Here is a 22,325-nt window from a genome sequence, read left to right as displayed (position 1 = left end):
TAGGGGATATTTCAAAATGAATATGAAGCGATAAAAAAAAAGAAGCATTTGATTTTTTTTAATTAAACAAGAATATCAGAAAAGCAAATGACAAGTTAAAAAAGTTATTTGATCATGCAAATGAGATGCAAAACCAACTTTTATTTCATTGGTGAAAATGCCCTGTACAAAAGGCTGACAGCCCTGGAGTGTCTGCACGTTCCCTGATCCCCTCATTTCTGTGAGCAGTGTATATTTACTCTCTGGCCCTTAAGAATAAGATAGCCATCCTGAGGTCTAGGGCATTGTAGGCATTTAAAGAATGTTTATTGAATGCATGTAATGCAGAGAAGTGTTGGAGATGCATACAACAGCTCAAGTAGTTCAAGTGACTAAATGTTAATGCTCCCTTGCTAGGAAAAACGCATTCTACTTTTCTTCACCAAGTGAATTTTCTTCCATCAGTGATTCATATCAGGGGAGGGGAGTGGGGCCTTAAAAGTAATTTTTTCAAAAATTTTTTGTACTTTACTGCTTGTGGGGGAAACAGTTATTTGCCATGTGTGATTTTGGAAAAAATTGCAGCCTCGGCCTGTTTTTCACTGAACGAAGTTGACGCTTGAGCTCTGTTTCCGAAGTGGGGCTGACAGGTGGGAGGAGTCTCTGGTATCCGGAAGTGAACAGCTGGCTGGAAGGTGACCAGTGGTTCTCCTGACCTTTTTACCACTCTGCAGCTGTGTGTGTTTTGTTCTCCCTGGCACACTGATGAGCTTTTTGTCAAGGGAGTGGAGAGATCTTTTTTACATTAATCTCCCTAGTTTATGTGAAAAAGAGAAAGGTACTTGGAGACATTATTGTCCCAGAAGTCCCACTTCTGCTGCTTATTTGGCAGTCAATATTGTCATTTAATAAAGCTTTTACTACAGACAGTGTTGTTATTTCTATGCTTTTCAATGGCAGTTAGATACTGGAGAAATTTAAAGAACTTGTAATTATTTTTTAGGTGGGAGGAATCATATTTCAATTAAATGTCTTTATGTGCACTGATCTGCCTCTAGTCTATTAAACAGATTGTAGGTTTTATAATATTTCATAAATTGCTGCTACTTAAATTTCAGTAAAACCTAAATTTTAGTGTAGCTATAAGCATCAGTTCTTTCTGAATAACTGGCAAAAATATTGCTATGACATTATGTTCCCATAACACTCTATGAACTTGTATTTCAGTAGTCACACTAAACTGTTAATGTTTTATTTGGAGGACTGTCTTCTCTATGAGACTGTTACTAGGGCCGGTGTCTTATTTATCTTTGTGTTCCCTGGCACCTACATACTGTAAATATTTACTAAATGATATAGTAAGTGCTTATGCATGCTTACATATGCTTTCAGGGCAGTGACCTGATCTGAGCACCTTTTTATCTTTGTTCCAATCTGAAGACTGACTATATATGTGCAGTACATCAAATTATAGGTTTCATCCCATCTTATTTTATAGCTAAGATTACAAACAGGTATCACACAGTCGTTTTGACATAATAGCTCTTCTTCCAGAATTTTCCTCCTCTATGTTTTTTTTAATCATCTGTTGCCTCATTCATTTATTCATTCATTTTAAAACCGTTGTTTTCTCAACTCCAAGAGTATCAGTCATTGTCCAGCAGATTGGTTCAGCTTTTCATCTGCTTTTTCAAATAATCATCTTTCAACTCTTTTATGAAGAAGTTGATGACTACATTGTGGAATATTTCTGCTAATCTTAAGAATATTGCATTCTTTAAATTAGTAATGCTTCCATCATATCATAGAGGACTGAGCTGTTTGTATATTCCTGTTACCATTGTGATATCCCACAACTGGAGTTTATTAGTAATAGCATACTAAATATATAGATTGTATTATTATAAGTCTATTAATTATGTTAATCTTCTAGAAGCAAATAGAATCTATAAATCTGTAATACAAAATATTGGTCACCTTCCTTGATATAGGCTATTCTGTGATTTTAACAAGGAGATGTTTTATACCTAGGTTAGAATTGTACCATTACCTGTGTTCTCGATCTGTCAGAATTTCAAGGGTGATTTTCACTCACATGCGCTCTCAAAGTAATTTCAGGATATGATTGGTAAGAACACATCCTTCTGATTTCAATGAGATCGGAGTTTAGAAAAGGTGTCTGTTTCCTTTTGGTAGTGGTGTAAAGGGGAGTCTTAGTAGTTCCTTAGCAATTATGTTGACAGAATGTATTATTCAGCAAATACATAAAATTATAAGCAAAATAAATAAAGATTTGCATACATGATAATGTTGACAGATTGACCTAGTATATGAACTCAGATTAATTTCTTTTGTTTTAAATGTTATATTTTTTTAAAACAGTATATAAAATCTAAATGAATGGCCATATAAGAACAAATACAGGTGTGGCCTTAGGTTAAGGGAATTATTTGTCTTTTTTTTTTTTTTAGCACATTCTCCTAATGGTTCTGTCATCAGTTAAAATGCATATTACTAATTAAAAACTTAACATATCATCTAATTCTTGCTTTTCCTAATAAGTGTAAAGAAAGGATCTATAGTATTTCTAATCTTGAAAGAGTTTATATGTACAAATCATTGTCTTTAAAGTGTTTTTAGGAGAATATTGCCTTTTTTATATTACTTAGAGATTCCAACTACAGAGCTTGGGTCTGTACTGGAGCAGTAATGACAAAAATTACAACAAAAGTGAAATACAGGAATAATAATAGACATTGACAATGTAGAACGTGATTCTCCACTGTGGGCAGTTAGTTCTACATACTAAAAGTGTTCAGAAATATGTGGAGATATTTTTGGTTTTTGCAGTGACTTACGGTGGGGGAAACATTTAGTGTGCAGGGCCAGAGACGTGAAACATCATGAAACCCACAAGACAGTGGCACCCGAGAAGAATCATTCAAACCACCTGCCAGTAGTCGTCCCTTCTCCCACTGTGTACAACATAGATAAAGTAAGGATGAAAGTAAGCGATCCAGAGTTACAGGTTCATGTTTACCATTTAACTACTGCATTCAGTTTACTGATTTTCTGAAAGCTCTCTGGGCACAATAGTAGCATTTTCTTTATTAGTATGTGATTAACCAAGCAAAACACTGCCTTGTCAAAGTGCTGTATTTTAAAGGGGACCTTGAAGATATTGTTACGTATTCTGCACAACTGGTTTGAATGTGTAGAGCAGTTTAGGAGAAGCAAGCACTTGAACTCTTGTACTGAGGTGGCCACCTGTGGTAGACTGCAAGCTCTCGGAGGGCAGAGGCCACCACTTGCCCCTCCCTCTGTGCGTTGTCAGAGACCTGCACAGTATGATGCATACATAGTACGCCATTGAGAAAGTATTTTTGTTTGTCTTTATAGCTGAATGATTAGTAATGACGCTGTTCCTAACTTTACTTTTCACAAAGTTGTAGTCCCTGAAGTCCTGGGTTCATGTTCTGGTTTTGCTACTTTTTGTCCGTGTGCCTTGCACTGGTTATTTAACCCCTTGTGCCTCGGTGACCTTGTCTGTGAAACTCGATGTCTGAGGGTTGATTTTAAATGAGCTAATATTTGTTAACGCCATTGGAACAGGGCTAGTACATTGTGAATGTTAAGTATTAGTTGTTATTAACAATAATTCTTTATATAGAGTTACTTATGTCTCCTGAAATATTGCTATACTTCTGAAAATTAAATGTCAGTATTTTTAGATGTTTATGGAAGGTTTTGTTTTTTTAGATAATGTTACCTATTATTCTTTAAATAAATTAGATACCAAAATTATATTAGCTTGGCAAGCAGTTTTTTTAAGTATATCAATATTTATGAATACTGATGATTTCATTGCATGGCCATATTAAAATAATGTACTGAAAAACCATCTTTTATTTTTAAAACTCAGGGAAAATGCGAAGTTGCCAACATGTGAGCTGAAATTATATTTTAAGAACTAAATAATTTAGATGAGCTTACAAGATTTATTTTCTGCATATGTAAACTGAAATAATTAATCTCTAAAGTAGTAATTAAATAGCAGTGGCCTATTCACACCAGCTGTACCTGGTAGTTTGAAGCAATAGGGGTTACACATGAATGCATTTTTCAGTGACTGAAGTTTATTCCTTTAATTCTCAGAATGTTCTTGTTCCTTTCCATTTTTATGGAAATATTTCTGAATTATATGTCACCCTTCTCTGACTTCTCAAAATTGGTTACGCAGCTGAGTGAACCAAAGGACATAAGAAGCCACTACAGTCAACATGACATACTCCGTGAAGCTTACATTTTGCTACAAGATTTAAGGGGAGGTTGCACGAGGAGAGAGGAAGCACAGATTTAAAGTAAAATCACATAAACTTGGTTCAGGATGCAAAATCCATATAAATGTTTCAAGTAAAATATGAAGCTTTAAAGAATTTTCAGGGTTATGGAGGGTGGAAATAACCTAGAGATTACGTCCTTCTCATAAAAGGTACTTCAAAGAGAAGAAGGATAGCTCTGTGTAGTTACCGATGTTTAACATTTTAATGAAGCTGTACCCTTGATTTTTCCACTTGTGAGGCTGTTTGCTCATCTTTAAGGTAGACTTTATCGGACACTTTATTGATCACCTCCCTGTCAGACCTCAAAGAGAAGTCTCTTTTTAATTCAGTCGATATTTCTCCAGCTATGGTTCGGTTTTCTTCATCTTCATTGCTTCTAATTTGTGGTATCTAAATATTTCTAGTAGTAATTAGTGGAACATGAGTAATAATTTAAAATAGTGAACTTCACTTTACACACACACATCCACGTTCTTAGTAAAATTGCAAGGTGTCTACGTTTCCTTGTTACAGGGAGAAAGCAGCAGAATTCCTCCTTTCCCGTGTGTGTATGTTTTTTGTTTTTTTTTACAGAGACAGAGAGAGTCAGAGAGAGGGATAGACAGGGACAGACAGACAGGAACGGACTGAGATGAGAAGCATCAATCATCAGTCTTTTGTTGCGATACCTTAGTTGTTCATTGATTGCTTTCTCATATGTGCCTTGACCACGGGCCTTCAGCAGTCCGAGTAACCCCTTGCTCGAGCCAGCAACCTTGGGTCCAAGCTGGTGATTGTTGCTCAAATTAGATGAGCCTGTGCTCAAGGTGGCAACCTCAGGGTCTTGAACCTGGGTCCTCCGCATCCCAGTCTGACTATCCACTGCACCACCGCCTGGTCAGGCCTCCTTTCCCCTATATTTACAGGACTTTTTGTTGGTGGTGTTTTGCTTTGCTTTGGTTGTGTTGTATTTGTATTTTAAGACTTTCAGAGCAGTTTTATAGCAGAATAATTGAAGAGAACATAGAGATTTCTCATGCACCTCCTGCCCCCATATATGCATAGCCTGCCCCATTCTCAACACCCCCCAGCAAAGTGGTTTATTTGTTATAATTGATGAACCTATATTATATCTTATTACCATTCAAAGTCCAGAGTTTACATTAGGGTTTACTTTTGTTGTTCAGTCTATGAGTTTGGACTAATGTGTAGTGATATATATTCATTGTAGTATCATGCGGAGTATTTTCATGGCCCTAAAAATCTGTGTTTTTCTTATTCATCTCCCCTACCCCGGTGCCCAGCAACCATTGATCTTTTTACTGTCTTCCTAGTTTTGCCTTTTCTAGAATGTAACGTAGTTGGAATATACTATAATGTAGCCTTCTCAGACTGGCTTCTTTCACTTAGTAATATGCATTTAAGATTTCTCTGTATCTTTTGATGGCTTGATATGGGTCATTTTGTTTGTGTACTAAATATTATTCCATTGCTTGGATGTGGCACATTTCATTTTATCCATTATCTACTGAAGGACATCTTTGTTGCTGCCAAGTTTGGGAGAAAATTGAAGAAAGTAGTGATAAATATCTATGTTCAGGTTTTAGTAAGTACAAAAGTCTTCAACTCTTCCAGGTAAATACCGAGTATGATCGCTGTATTATATGGTAAGAGTATATTTAATTTGTAAGAAACCTTCAAATTGTCTTCTAAAGTATCTGTACTATTTTGCATTTCCACTGCTAACGACTAAGGTTTCCTGTTGCTCCACATCCTTGCCAGCATTTGCTGTTATGTCAGTGTTTGGGGTTTCGGCCATTCAGAAAGGTGTACTGTGGTATCTCACTGTTGTTTTATTTATATTTCCCTCATGACATGTTGTGTGCAGCTTCTTTTCCTATGTTCATTCACCGTCTCGATATCTTTGGTGAGTTTTCTGTTAAGGTCTTAGGACCATTTTTTAATCCAGTTGTTAGTTTTCTTATTGTTGAGTTTTAGGAGTTCTTTGTATATTTTGGATAAAAGTTCTTTATCAGATGTGTCTTTTCCAAATATGTTTTTTAATCTGTGGCTTGTCTTTTTATTCTTTTGGTAGTGTCATTCAAGAGCAGACATTTTAATGTTAATGATATCCAGATTATCAATTATTTCTCTTACGGATCATGCCTTCAGTGTTGTATTTAAAAAGTGATCCAACCACACCCAGGTTCATCTATATTTCTTTTATGTTATCTCCTAGGTATGTGAAAATTTTTCATTTTACATTTAGGTTTGTGATCCATGTTGAGTAATTTTTTGTGAAAGTGTAATGTCTGTGTCTAAATTGATTTTGTCACATGGCATGTCTAGTTGTTTCAGCACTATTTGTTCAAAACACTGTCTTTTCTCCATTTTATTACCTTTGCCCCTTTGTCAAATATCAGCGGAGTCTTTTCATGTGGATCTATTTCTGGGCTCTGTTATGTTGCATTGATGTATTTGACTATCTTTTGCCAGTATTACCCTGTCCTGATTATTGTAGTTTTATATACTAAGTCTTTAAGTCAGATAGTGTCAGTCTGAACAAGTTTGTTCTTCTTTTTTAATATCATGTTGGCTATTTTGGGTCTTTTGTCACTAGAAACTTTAGAATCAGTTTCATGTTATCCACAAAATAACTTGTTGGGATTTTGATTGGGGTTGCATTGAATCTATAGATCAAGTTGGGAGAAACTTTTCTGTTTCACTTCAGTTTCTCCTTAAATTCCTATAGATTGAGGTTTCTGGAAATAGGAGGAAATGATCATATTGCTCTCATACTATATACCTCATATAAGCTTTTGTTTATTTTCTAAAAGGGAACAATAGTACTGGTACTCCAAAAATAGATGAGCATAAGTCATTCATACTTATCCTATAAATTACATATGGATGTGTGTGTGTGTGTGTGTGTAAATGTTTCTGTAAGGTTACCTTCTGAATAATATTCTGTATAGTCTGTTTTTTAAAGGCTTTAGATTTTATGTTGACAAATTAATATAAGAAAAGAACAAAAACAATAGTTAGTAGAAAGGAAAATAGAATTAATATATTGTATGCTTTGTGATAAGTTTTAGAAGTGCCCTTCATTAATTTTTATGCATTTGGAAAGAAATGTTGACCCTCTAAGAGGCCTTCTCTTGATTTCTATAATATGTGTATTTTGTTCAAATACTAAAATTCATTAAGTAAAAACCTTGTTAGAAATATTATAAAATTGACTTTGAGGTTTTCTCTTGTTCTGTTTTTAATAATAGTCAGGTTATATTTGAAGTTTCTTAATGTTGTACCATTTCCATAATAATGGATATTATTAAAGCTTTTATAAAACCACTCTTTAATAATATGGATGAAATGAACAGTGACTAAAATAGAATGAGTTCCTGATGATTATTGGTAATGGCTGAACATACTGAGACAGGCTTTTGATTACTATACTTTTTGGGCCTTTTCTCTCAGAATTTTCTGTTAAAATTGCAAATTCAAATCTCTCTATTCGTTATGGTAGTCATTATCATCCTATTCTAAGTGCTAAAGAATTCTGTAAATTTTGTCTTAGAAATAAAGAATAGCATTGACGCATTTCAGGAAGACCTGGGAATGGTTGGTGAGTATATAGACATAAAAGAATTGAATGTGGTCTTTAAATTTCAAGAGCACCATGATTCCAATTTGTTAAAGACATAGTCATCAGCTACTAGTATTAAAGAACTTCTGAGAAATTGTTAGACAGATATGCTGGTGTTCTGATAATACAGGTGGCCAGCTTTTATATTTTGAAAGGAGTTGAAATGAAAGAAGACAATTTATTCAAGAGTTCTGAAAGCAAGTGTAATACTAGAAAAAAGTGAATATTGCCTCAAATCAAGATAAAGGAATAGAATTATACAAATCAGCTATCCTGTGACTTGAAAGCATCATTTCTTTTTTTCCCAACTCTTGCAGTCACCTCTGTATAAATGTATTTTAATATTATGCAATAAATTCTGTCCACATCCTGTTTCCTATACTTTACTAGTTAACTTTCCATAGCTCTCTATCTTGTTATCCTAACTAAATAAAATGAACAGATAAAGATGAAAGAGTAACTGCCTGACCAGGCGGTGGTGCAGGGGATAGAGTGTCGGACTGGGATGCCAAGGACCCAGGTTTGAGACCCCGAGGTCACTAGCTTGAGTGTGGGCTCATCTGGTTTGAGCAAAAGCTCACCAGCTTGGACCCAAGGTCGCTGGCTCAAGCAAGGGATTACTCGGTCTACTGAAGGCCCACGGTCAAGGCACATATGAGAAGCAATCAATGAACAACTAAGGTGTCGCAGTGCGCAACGAGAAACAAATGATTGATGCTTCTCATCTCTCCGTTCCTGTCTGTCTGTCCCTGTCTATCCCTCACTCTGACTCTCTCTCTGTCTCTGTAAAAAAAAAAAAAAAAGAGATGAAGGAGTAACAAAGAAAGGACTTTATTTAAGGCAACTGCAAAAAGGACAGGGTCCTTTTAAGAATCCCTTAATTAATGACTTTTCTTAAACTAATTAAATTTTATTTGTTCATTAGGAGATTAAAACCAGAAAAGCAGAGGTAACATCTCTACCATAAACTAATTAGAAAATAAATTAAACTGGGAGAAAGTATTTATAACAATTGTAACATAGAGGTTTACTATCCTAATATATAAAGAGCTCATTCAAGTCAATGAGGGATAAATAAAAGAATATAATAGAAAATGGGAATGAAGAACATAAAACTCCAGTGAGCAAGAAAAGAAATACACTTGGCAAACAAAGATTGTTATTTTCTGAATTACTTGTTAAAGAAATTCAAATTTAAATATCAGTGCGGGGTGGGGGGCAAGGTGAAGGTGTGGTTATAAAGGCATAAATGGTGATGGATGAAGACTTAACTTGGGAGATGAACACACAGTACGATGTATAGATGTGTTGGAGAATTGGGCACCTTAAACCTATATACAGTAATTGTGTTAACCAGTATCACCCCAATAAATTCAATTTTAAAAAAGAATGGATTATATAAAAGTAAACAGAAATTGAAAACTAACTATACTCTATGGTTTTGAGGTTTGTGTAGTGGTAGCAATCACACATGACTAGTAAAGAATAAATTGGTTTTACCATCAGATGGTCAAAAGTGTCATGAATATTCCTAAATTTTTACCTACTTGAGAGTTTATTTTCCTATGCTCAAAATGTTCTAGGATTCTGTTTTTAAAAATTAAAATGTATATAATCCAAGATTTTTTCATGTTATCACTATAATTGAGAAAAATTTAAAACAGCATGTTTATAACAAGGGAGTATGTGTGTAAATGTTGGTCTATTCATATAATTTACCCTTTAAAATTATATTTATGAAGAATGTTTAGATTCTTTTGGTATAACGTTAACCAATGTAGAGTAGATTAAAATTTGTGTATGTGGTTAGGAACCAATGGCTCCGTGTAGATGTTTTCAAAACATCTTTATATTTTCCTATAATTTTATATTTTCATGCAGTGAAACTATGTTCTTAGTAAGGAGGAGAAATAATGGAATGAAAACACAACTGAAAGGACAGGTGTGGCGTGCCCAACCTAGTCAAGTCTATTTATTATGGTAAAACGTTTGACAACACACATCCCCTGAAACTCATGAGCTTACTCTTCCTCTTAAACTACTTTTCCTTTTATTTGATATTTTTAAGTTTAAGACAGTTTTTAGATAAATATGAAAAAATGAAAATATTCAATTCAATTCTGTATTTTTGTACTAATGGTCAGTGTTAATAATAGCAAATAATCCAAGCAGCATTTCTGTTTGACTTTTGAGTGCATTATAAGAATTTAGTCTAGAAATATATTTGTGTAGATATTTAATTTTGTCACTATTATTTTGTTTAGGCCCAATAGTGAGAGGAATTGTGTAGGACAAAATAAGAAATGAGTGGCCCTGGCCGGTTGGCTCAGCGGTAGAGCGTCGGCCTAGCGTGCGGAGGACCCGGGTTCGATTCCCGGCCAGGGCACACAGGAGAAGCGCCCATTTGCTTCTCCACCCCTCCGCCGCGCTTTCCTCTCTGTCTCTCTCTTCCCCTCCCGCAGCCAAGGCTCCTTTGGAGCAAAGATGGCCCTGGCGCTGGGGATGGCTCTGTGGCCTCTGCCTCAGGCGCTAGAGTGGCTCTGGTCGCAACATGGCGACGCCCAGGATAGGCAGAGCATCGCCCCCTGGTGGGCAGAGCATCGCCCCTGGTGGGCGTGCCGGGTGGATCCCGGTCGGGCGCATGCGGGAGTCTGTCAGACTGTCTCTCCCTGTTTCCAGCTTCAGAAAAATGAAGAAAAAAAATAAATAAATAAAAATAAAAATAAAAAATAAAAAAAATAGAAATGAGTAAGGTAGAAACTTTTTATTTAATGATACCTAGAGTTAATCTTTTTTTTTTTTTACAGAGATGGAGAGAGAGTCAGAGAGAGGGATAGACAGACAGGAACAAAGAGAGATGAGAAGCATCAATCATCAGTTTTTCGTGGCAACACCTTAGTTGTTAATTGATTGCTTTCTCATATGTGCCTTGACCTTGGCCTACAGCAGACCGAGTAAGCCGTTGCTCATGTCAGCGACTTTAGGTCCAAGCTGGTGAGCCTTGCTCAAACCAGATGAGCCCACGCTGCGCTCAAGCTGGTGACCTCAGGGTCTCGAACCTGGGTCTTCCACATTCCAGTCCGACGCTCTATCCACTGAGCCACCGCCTGGTCAGGCAGAGAGTTAATCTTATGGTAGTAACAATGAGTAAGCTTTAAATTAGATTGCATCTGTCACTTCTGTATCAAAATAGTCAATATTTTTATCCTCCAAATAAAAGTTAAATGTTTTTAGTAGCTTTTATTTTACTATATTTCATTTAATTAATCCATAAAGTCTTTGTGAAATGGATTAGCCTTATTCTGTAATCTACAGGAAACAATAACAGTAGGTGGTTATTTGTGTAAGACTACATGGGATTTTAAAGTTCTAGCTGAAATTTAAATATTACATATAGGAAATATGTGCATATGAAGTCAGATTATATATTTAATTATGTGAGTTCTTAAAAAAAACTTACTCTCTGTAATCAATTGGTGTGAGAACTTTGACAACCATACTTGAAATTCACATTTCAATCAAGTGTATTCCTATTAACAAAATGCTTAGCTGTTATTATTCAAGATTTAAATAAACACTTTCCTCTTCTGCCACTCAAGATGTTTTATGTAAAATGTCTTAAGTCTGAACTTCTATCCAGAACAAAAATGGTGATGATTGTGAGGTGTACTGGACAAATCAGTGCCAGGTGATTAAGTTCGCACAGTTCACAGTCCTTAGGATCTAAACCCGAGGATTGGTTCCAGTATTGGTTTGTTGTTTTTTTCCCCCCAACATCTCCATTTATTTCCTGTCAGAAGTAGAGGAAGATAAATGACCTAAATGATTTTGTAATGAGGATTAGATCTATGGAAGGGGAAGGCAGAGTGAAGGGGTGAGAGGAATGTTTCTAGAATCTATGTAGAGAATGATATAAATCAGTAGACTGAAGATGACTGGACACATTCCTTAGGTCACTTCTTGGCTTTAGAGATGTTGTACCTGATGACTACCTATAACAGGGGAATTCTGATACTGTAGAAATTAAAATTCTTTAAAAGACCATTAAAAGTCCTGGCCTGTTGGCTCAGTATTAGAGCGTCAGACAGACGTGTGGACATCCCAGTTTCAATCCCAGGTCAGGGCACACAGGCGAAGTGACCATCTGCTTCTCCACCCCTTTCCCTCCCTCTCCCTCTTTCTCTTCTCCTCCTATAGCCATGGCTCAGTTCATTCAAGCACATGGGCCCTGGGTGCTGAGGCTGGTTCCATGGAGCCTCCACTTCAGGTGCTAAAAATAGCTCAGTTGTGAGCACGGCCCAAGATGAGCAGAGCATCAGGCCCTAGACGAGGGTTGCCAGATGGATCCCAGTTGAGGCGCAGGCGGGAGTCTCTCTATCTCCCATCCTCTCACTTAGAAAAGAAGAAAAAACATTTTTAAAGAAAGACCATTCAATATTCAAGTATTATATAAAGACAAGTGTAGTTTAAAAAAATAATTTAGACCTACATTCTATTTTGCTTCTCTTTATTTTCAGAAGGGAAACTATTCTTTTCTTTGAGCTGAACTGATAAGTTTTGATGTCATGAATTTTTAATATCTCATCTAAAAATGTAATTATGAGCTGGTGTGTGAAGCATTGTGTGAGGCTTCTTTCCTCCTTAGACTTTCAGACAGGAAGGAAATAAAACTGGTAATTATTTAAATAAATTTAAAATAACCTTTTATGTGACCATCTACTAAAAATGTTTACAAATGTCATAGTTGGTATTGAATTTTACCAGCAATAAAAGTTAATGCAAAGATTCAATCCTCTAATTGCAGAATTGTTCATAGAGACAGCAAAATGTTCGGCAAAGAGTCATGCATTATTATCTAAAGGGCATTGTAAAATTATTTAATCTTACAAGGAAATTTTACTAAAATTTAGGAGAACTTGGAAAAATGAATACGTTATGGTGAATTTAATCCACATAATCATTAAAAATAAAATGTTTTTGTCTCTTTACATACTAATAAATAATCCATAAAATTATTTTACCTACACCAACTTACAGATGCTGTAATGCTCCAAAATGAATTAGTTCTTCAGAAGGACACTCTAATCACCCCGAGAATACAGTATGAATTGAGCTAAGCAAGGTCTGAGTCCATTTATATTCACGAAGTTGTAAAACTGTGTGCTTGTCTGGAAATATGCAAAAGTTCAGGTTTATTGTTGCTCCACACATGTTGGTTTGGATATCTGTCTCAAGGACTTTCTTTATACCCTTTCATGTCTAATAATTCACCTATTCAAATAAAATCCACCCCATTATTTAAACATACTAAGAATTTTGTAACTGCTTAAGTATTAACTATTTAAGTGAAAGTCAAGTACTGATGGTAATGGGCTATTGGCTCTGTGAGAATTCTTTTTCAGGTAACGAAGGAAACAGAAAAATAATTGTGGAAGAAAAGTGCTTGGAGGAGCATAGGTCTTGTTCAGTACTCTTTACAATATAAGCACCTAGCACTGAAAAATCTCTCTGCAAATTCCTGCATTAATGAAGTACTAGTGTATGTGTGTGTGTGTGTGTGTGTGTGTGTTGTGTGTGTGATTGTGTATATGTGTGTGTATTTTGCTTGGGGTAGGAATTGTCTAAATAGCTTTGCTTCTTGAATCTGTTTTTGTACAGGATAATAACCAGCTCCACAAAGTATTTTTATCAGTTAAGTTTCACAAGATCTCAGGGAATGTAATTTATCCTAAAGGGAATTGTAGAGAATTAGATGTCTTGTGACATCGCCTAATCTGAAATGCTATGAATTCTTTTGGTTCTGTGATCCTTTTGGATAGGTTTAATCCTGTAGGGTTTAAATTCATGACCACATAAAGGCCCCATGACTTTATGGGTGGAATTGTTATTTTGTTAAGAATCACTGACTGCATTATAATCAGCTTATGAGTACAGAGTTTTTACTTTTCTCTTTTAATTTAGTAACAATTAAAAATATTTTATCTTATCACAAGTGAAAGATATTAAAATATAATCATGAAATTACTAAAAAGAAATGGTTACTAAAATTGTCATAAAATTATGTCTAATGGTATTGGCTAATTTTATTTGAAATCAATTGAGAGAACAAAAACTTGAGAGTTTGGCAATGTCATGACAATATTTTGGCATATCCGAGGTATGGTCTAGAATAGGCGTGGCCAACAGTTTTTGCCCCTGGGCCAGAATAGAAAGAAAACTTTTTTCACAGGCCGGACAAAATATTAAAATTAAAAAATGTTTAATACAAAAATGATTTGTTTAAGTAAACAAAATTTTATTATGTAATTTGTTTATGAATAAATGTGAGTGAAAAAATTTTAATATACAATATTATTTTAATAAAAACATATTTTAATAAAAACATATAATTACATACCGTATAACAATCCAAACTGTATCGCAATCAATCGAAACAATATTTAATAGAATGAGCTTGAAGGGGTTCTATTGCAAATAAAACAATTATTTCATTTTACAATCAGCCTGGACACGTTTTCAGTTATCAACTGCAGCTATTGTCTGTGCTACAGTGCCACTTGATTCAGCACACTTGACCACAAAAATAACAAATTGTTTGACCTTGGGTGAGCACTGGCAATCTCTGCCTGAAAGAATGTAGGTTTCACATCGCCGCTAAACATCAAACAGTTCATATCAAGTACAGACGAATTCAAAAGTTGTAAATCTTTATGATGAAATTTAAAAAAAAAATAAAGTATTGCGAATTTATTTGACCAATTATTGAAAGTTAACCCTAGATTAGTCACACGCAAAATTCTTTTCCACATATCACTATCTTCCTAAATATCTCAATTTCCAATAATCAAAGACGCTTCCGCTTCTGAGTAGCTGAGATTTTAAAGTAGCGGAAAATATTAAAAATTTAATCGTGGGCCGCATAAACTCTAGACCCACAGGCCATATGTTGGCCATGCCTGGTCTAGAAGCTTCTGGTTAGCCGCTGAAATTTATATTAAAAATCCTTTATGGCCCAGGCTGGTTGACTCAGTGGTAGAGTGTTGGCCTGGCATGTGGATGTCCTGGGTTCAATTCCTAATCAGGGCACACTTAAGAAATGTCCATCTGCTTCTCCACCCTTCCCCTTACCCCTTCTCTTTTCTTCTCTCTATCTTTCTCTCTTTGTTCCCCTCCCACAGTCATGGTTCAGTTGGTTTGAACACATCAGCCCCCTCACTAAAAATAGATGGGTAGTGAGCATTGCCCTAAACAGGCAGAGCATTGGCCCCAGACGGGGATTGCCAGGTGGATCCCAGTTGGGGTGCATGTGAGAGTCTTATCTTCCTTCCTCTAACTTGGAAAAAGAAGAAAAAAAAACCCTTTACAATGGGGAGCATAACTTCCTACTCCATAAATGTGGGCTGTGCATAACAACTTAATTGCAAAGAGTACAATAGGGAAAGGAGGAGAAAAGAGAATAACTTTACAGTTTACAGTGAAGAAGCCAGGTAATTAGTGATCAATATCAACAGTGATAAATCATTTGTCTTCTCTCCAAAACCCAGCCACCCTTGTGTAATCATGAGTAAAACATGGGACAAAAACCAATTATTATTATTATTATTATTGTATTTTTCTGAAGTGAGAAGCAGGGAGGCAGACAGACAGACTCCCACATGCGCCCGACCGGGATCCACCTGGCATGCCTACCAGGGGGCAATGCTCTGCCCATTTGGGGCGTTGCCCTGTTGCAACCGGAGCCATTCTAGCACCTGAGGCGGAGGCCCTGGAGCTGTCCTCAGTGCCCGGGTCATCTTTGCTCCAATGGAGCCTTTGGTTGTGGATGGGGAAAAGAGAGAGAAAGGAGAGGGGGGAAGGGTAGAGAAGCAGATGGGCACTTCTCCTGTGTGCCCTGGCCGGGAATTGAACCCAGAACATCCACACACCAGGCCCAGGCTCTACTACTGAGCCAGCCGGCCAGGGCCCAAAACCCAATTTTAGTTAATTTGAAATTTTTTACACAATGTGTCTTAAGTGTAGATGTGAACACAAATCTGTTATCTCATCTCGGTTAGATAAAAAAAAGACTAGCGAAAGTTTTCTCACTGTTGCTAAGTTTGAATTAAACTGCTACTTGTTGATATTGACTACTTTTATAAAGGTGAGTAAGGTTAGGGGAGAAATGACTTAAAAACAAGCTTAAAGCTCTTTATAAATACAAATGTTTGGAAACAGATGAATATTAAAGCATGCTAGATTGATTCAGTCAGTTTAAAAATTAAGCCTAGATCTCCAAAAAGCTAGTAACAGCCTTGAAAAGGAAACTGCCTCATTTCAGAACAGAATGTTATTTAGCCCAGTGAGGTACTTGATTAGTATGGCTTTTATACCAAGTAGCAATTAGGTTATTTCACACTTTGAGGAAAAATATGAAAAACAACTTCCATAGTAGAAAGGGCTGTATACATAGAGCTAGAAGTATAAAATACTTGTTATTGGCTTTCTGATGCTATCTATCATACATAATGGAAAACCTGTATCAGCATAGAAATATATCAGTTTTTAGCAGAAGTACAACTTTTCTGATTTAGTTAATTAAAAAAAAACCATTTAACTTGAGAAGTCCTTTTTCATATGAAGGCTTGGGAAGAAAATACATATTGTATATGGAACAAATGGTTTCTAAGTTCTAGAATGTACTATGAATCAAAGACCAAAGAAAATTCTGTAATATAGATGACCGAGAACAGTGTACCCCTGCATTCAGTGTTTCTGCTTTCCTCAAAAAATATAGATGGGTTTTTAGAACAATGTCCATATTCAGTTGTTGTTAAGCTACACTTCTGCTTGTTCTTTTTTTTATACGCCCTTTCTGCAATATGTAGGAGAAACATCCATTTACTCTTTACATTACATCGCCCCTAAGGGACTGTGGGTTCTTTCCATCTATTAATCAGAGTTAATTGACTACAATTCAACAGATGTTCAATGGCAGAGACCTCAAAACCAAATGTCTTCCTTATGAAAGGCATTCACTTTACTCATCAAATAAACAGTATCTTTGCCTTTTATTTATTCCAGTGCACTGACAGGCAGAATTCTCCAGTCACCTCACCGGGGTCATCGCCCCTTGCACAGAGAAGAAAGCCACAACCGGACCCTCTCCAGATCCCGCATCTAAGCCTGCCTCCTGTTCCCCCTCGCCTTGATCTCATTCAGAAAGGCATAGTTCGATCTCCATGTGGCAGCCCAACTGGTTCACCAAAGGTAAATCGATTTTATTAGACACGGGTAATCATTTTATGTGACAGTTATTGATTGCTCAGGTTCTTTTAAATTTTATTTCTCATATTTCTTGTGCTCTTCATTGTTTCTGAACAGTTTGGAAGGGTTTCTCATTTTGTTTATACTGACCCCACTACCATATTCCCTGCTTTCTTATTATTCAATATAAAAGTTACATAATTATTCAGAGAGAGTACATGTTTATTGCAGCTCCCTGATTTGCTAATCTAAATATCAGAGTCAGTACAGTTATTCTGTAAAATGGATTTAAAAGATAATTATATATATTCAAATACTCTTCTCAAATGATATTTTACATTAATTTTCATATTGTCATGACAAGAAAAATGTGACGAGAGTATATTTGCATAAGGGCTTAAGGTCTGATAAATTATCACCCATGTTTCAAGGTGACTCAGAAGAGGGAATTATATTTATTTTTTATACCTGAAGCAATTAATTATAAGGAATTACAATATTTGCAGAGTAATTAATTACTGTTTAGTATTAAAGACTTAATTCTAATTCAGTAAATCTAAGCCCACAGTTTATTTTAGCTCTGGCCAATTTTTTTTTAATTTGTTAAGGGTATATTTTGCTTTATTAAATACAAGGTTTAAAAAATTTTATTAAGTAATATGCTTTACAGTCAAATTACTTGGAAGCACAATATTTTATTAGTATATTGTATTAGTATATTTGATTTCTCTTCATTATCGTTAACTTGGTTTTAAGATCATATTAAGACTTCCTAGGGAGTAATTTAGGCAGGATTATGTAAATACACAACACATTCCTTTTATCTCTAGTATCAAAAGCACAAATCACTCATCAAATGGTTGAACCAAGCATATAACGGTGAAAGCTTTGCACGTTACTTAGATTCAGTTCAGGGTCTTCTACCTTCATATTTCCCTGTAGGCATCAGACTCATTTGGGGTTTTTTTCTTTTTTTTTTTTTTTTTTTTCGTTTTAAGGATCCATAAAATTGAAGTGAGATCTATAAATAACACTGTTCTCTTTTGTATGATTTTTCACTCTTCTGTTACTAACTGATAAAACCGAGAACCAGAGCAATTGCTTTGTAATGCAGCAGTGAATACAGAAATAGCAAAACCAACACTTAATCTTTCAGGGATACTACAAATCAAGTTGCTCTTTAAAAAAGTAAAAGAACAATTCTGTTGGTTTCTTTTATCTTTCCTAAGTCATAGAAATGTGCAAATAAGTTAATGACTCAATATTACTTTAATGCTTAACAGTCAAAATTATCATATAATTATCAAAATTAAATTATCATATAATTTTAGTGTCCTGCTTTTTCCTGTAGATTCTTTATAAAATTTTTAACATTTTAGTTTATATACTCATATCTACAAAAATTTCTAATGAAATATATTTACATTTTTCCATTAACTTTTAAAAATTTCATTAACTGGTAATAAAAGAAATTTAAGAAAAAGTGACCTAGGAATCTGATAAAGCTCCACAATGGCTTTAGAAAACAAAAGCAATAATCTAGTGGTCTGGAAGTTATTTCAGTGTCTGATATGACTTCTGATTATTTTTTTTCTCTCTTCTGTCTTCTTAGTCTTCTCCTTGCATGGTGAGAAAACAAGATAAACCCCTCCCAGCACCACCGCCTCCCTTAAGAGATCCTCCTCCCCCTCCGCCGGAGAGACCTCCCCCAATCCCACCTGACAATAGACTGAGTCGTCACTTCCACCCTGGGGAGAGTGTGCCTTCCAGAGACCAGCCAATGCCTCTTGAAGCCTGGTGCCCTCGGGATGTATTTGGGACTGTTCAATCACCAGGATGTCGGCTCCTAGGGGATGGCTCTCCCAAGCCTGGAATCACAGCGAGTTCAAATGCAAATGGACGGCACAGTAGAATGGGCTCTGACCCAGTGCTAATGAGGAAACACAGACGCCATGATTTGCCTTTAGAAGGAGCCAAGGTAAGAAATATACAAAGCTGCTTAAACTCTTCTGATAGGAGGGAGTATAAAAGGTTGGTGTTTTTTTTATTTTTATTGTTATTTGTTTATTTATTTTTGCCTAGTGGTACTTCCCAGCAGGTCTTTAATTAACTCTAATAATCAGAAGCTCATTAAAACTTGAACTTAAAAGAGGTCAAGGAAAACATCTGTATGGCCAGTAGTCATGACCATCTCGACCATACACATCCAGGTTCTCACTGGATTTGGGCAGGTGGGAAAGAAACAGTGGAGCCAAAAAATGGTGGGCCACTTCTTTATTCAAGTCTTCACCTGCTGGTGAGCAAACACACAGGGAAAAAACACTTCCATTTTATTCAGGGCTCCCAAAGTCACTGACGCATTCTCCAGTTCCACAACCAAGAGAATCTTCTTGGGTTCCTCCTGGAATCAAAGGCCTCACCAGTCTCAGCAGAGCTCGCAAAAGCCGCGTTCCTCTGGTTCCCATCTGCACACCTTCATTCTCTTTGTTCTCGCTCTGCAAAACACTGCTTCTCTCTCCTCCAGCAAACATGACCAAGACAGTGGCCCTTCCCAAATTAGAAAGGTAATTTGCAATTTCACAGATCACATACCTGGCACTGCCCAGCGCCATTTTTTAACACTAAAAGTGAGCAGACTCAAAAAATACAAATTTTCAAACTCATTTGCCCAACAACGTCCTTGTAAGGCCAGGAGCCACGGCCAGGGCCACTATCACAGCAGCCTGGCTCATGCAGGTTCGCATTGGATTCGGACAGTCGGTAAAGAAACAATGGAGCCAAAAACTGGTGGGCCATAGTCTTTAATCCTAGCTTGCACCCGGCGGGCAAGTAAAAACATACACTGGGCTCCAAAACCCACTCACATTCAGTGCTCACAAAGCCACTGACTTATCCGAGTTTCCTAGAATCAAAGGTTTCTAGCTCACTAGCCTTATTCTCCTCAGTTCCCCATCTCCTTCCTTCCCCTGCACAAACTGCACTAACTGGCATCTCACTCAGCACTCCGCCATCTTGGCTGCTTCTCCTGGCCACTTGGCCTCTTTCTGCTCTCTGCTCTGCTCCCTCTGCTCCCTTATGCTAATCATCCCAGGAACCAAGAGCGCAAGCTCCCGCTCCGTCCCCATTTTATAGTGTAGAAATCCAAACTCTTAATCCAATATACAAAATAGGGAAGTCTCTAATACAAAGTCACTTCTCTGAGGCATGATTGGATTGTACCACCCCACATCAAAAAAGGGTGGGAAAGGCTTAATCCCAAAACCAAGCCCCAGGCTACAAGGATTCTGCCTGCCCAGAGACACACATTAATATCACCTGGGCAATGGCCTCCACGTGGGCAGCGCCACTTTAACAAAGTGAGCATAATACATATTATCTGCCCAATAGTCCTAATAAGTTAATTTTAATTTGAAGACACTAGAGAATTTGCCAGAGATTTATTTCACCTTCTTTATTTCATTTGCCAAAATGTTTTCCTTGTTGGTGGGAGAATTAGCACTGTCTTTTAAAACTCTCCTACTTGTATCTAATTTGAAAAAAAGTTGTATAATTATAACATGACATAAATCGGCATTGGAGTTGTTACTGCCTAGGGTAGCACACTTATGCAACCAGGTCAAATGAAACCTCTCACAAACATAAAAACACCAAGTCCAGTTCACTGTTACAAAGCAAGCTGTTTCTCCATAAAACTGAGAGAATTCTCACATATGCTGAGTTCTTGAAGGATCTCACTACTATCATTTATATGCCCACGAAAGCATTTAAGCATACAGGAAACCAGAGGGGCAATGGCAGAAATCATTGAGTTCAGAGCTTTTCTTATAGGCTTTTGGCACAATTGCCTATTATTCTTATATTTGCTTCCATGATATTTTTTGCTCTGAAATCAGGTAATTGCCCTCATTTTTTCAGCTAAAAGAAGCTTGTCTCTTTCGATGGCTTTAACATGAAGTGAACCCACTTCTGTTGATCTTAAATTCTTATTTTAAGGAAGTAACTTACTCCTTCAAAATAATAGCTTGCCATTGATGAATTCACCTTATCATATATTCAAGAAACAGAGAAGCGTGAAATGGGATGTTTATTCAACTCCTGTGCATGTGTGTTTTGTGCGTGTGTATGAAAGGAAAGTGACAATGAAAATTTTGTATCATATTTGACCTCTGTGATATTCTAGAGTAGCCAGGATAGGAAGAGTCGAAACTGCCCAATACAGCATCCAGCACAAAACAGGAGAGAATGGTGGTGCTTTGCCAGGACTTTTTGCCGGTGATTGTCCTTGGTACCTTCAGTTTGCTCATCTATTATATATAAATGTGAAGATCGCTAAAGTGTTCTACACCGTCATCTGAATATGTAAATGAAAAAGAAAGCACTTATAAAAGCATCCTTACAATGCTTTCTGAATATGGAGGGTTTTGTTGTTGTTTTTTAAATGGAGAGATTATTATCCTCAAAAGAATATTTCTACAACCTAGAAGCCTTATTGGGGAAGTGCCATTTTTTTTTAATGTATGTTTTTCCTTGAGTCTTTTTGTTCCCACATGATCACACTTATCTTGAAATGATCTCTGACATGAATTGACTGGTTATATATTAGCAGCATGTAACAATTTACTTTCTGAGTGAACTTCAGAAATTCTTAAAATATAATAATTATCTTAGCCAGTTCACTGAAGAGCTCTTGATCCAAGCTTCTTTTAGAATCTATGTTATACAGTTTTAGCACTAATATAAATCTGTTCTTCTAAGCCCTAGAATGCTGGCTGTCATTTTGTATGAGGTTACATTTTTGTGTCAAATATAACTACTATTATTATTTAGACTTGTTTTCAATAGATGTAATGCTTCACATCAAATATTGTCTTTCCGTTTTAAGATAAGAAAACTTGGATAAGTTCTAAAACTTTAAATTAAAATTAAATGTATATATGGAACACCAGAAAGGGAATTCATAGAACTAAACAGCCTGTGAATGGCTCCACAGCTCACCCCCATCATCATGTGTCTTCAGTCAGTGTGCTAGTTTCCATCATCCATTAGAACCATTGGCTCTTTGTATTTGCATCTTCACTTAGATAAACAGTAAGGGGAACAAGAATAAATTAAATTCTCAGTACTGCATTTGCTAG

The 22,325-nt window shown here is 36.2% G+C and overlaps 1 protein-coding gene across 8 annotated transcripts in view; it reads left to right on the top strand.

Annotated features, from left to right (window-relative positions):
- CBLB (Cbl proto-oncogene B) overlaps nucleotides 1–22,325 on the top strand; it is a 234,404-nt gene that overhangs the window by 160,541 nt on the left and 51,538 nt on the right. For all 8 annotated transcript variants that reach the window (XM_066348058.1, XM_066348062.1, XM_066348061.1 and 5 more), the window contains exons 11-12: nucleotides 17,008–17,193; nucleotides 18,803–19,168. In XM_066348058.1, coding sequence (XP_066204155.1) covers nucleotides 17,008–17,193; nucleotides 18,803–19,168 — 552 coding nt within the window. The remainder of the gene's footprint in view (nucleotides 1–17,007; nucleotides 17,194–18,802; nucleotides 19,169–22,325) is intronic.

This window comes from Saccopteryx leptura, chromosome 8 (genome assembly GCF_036850995.1).
Source record: "Saccopteryx leptura isolate mSacLep1 chromosome 8, mSacLep1_pri_phased_curated, whole genome shotgun sequence".
Classification (NCBI taxonomy): domain Eukaryota; kingdom Metazoa; phylum Chordata; class Mammalia; order Chiroptera; family Emballonuridae; genus Saccopteryx; species Saccopteryx leptura.
This window is presented reverse-complemented; position numbering and strand designations above follow the sequence as displayed.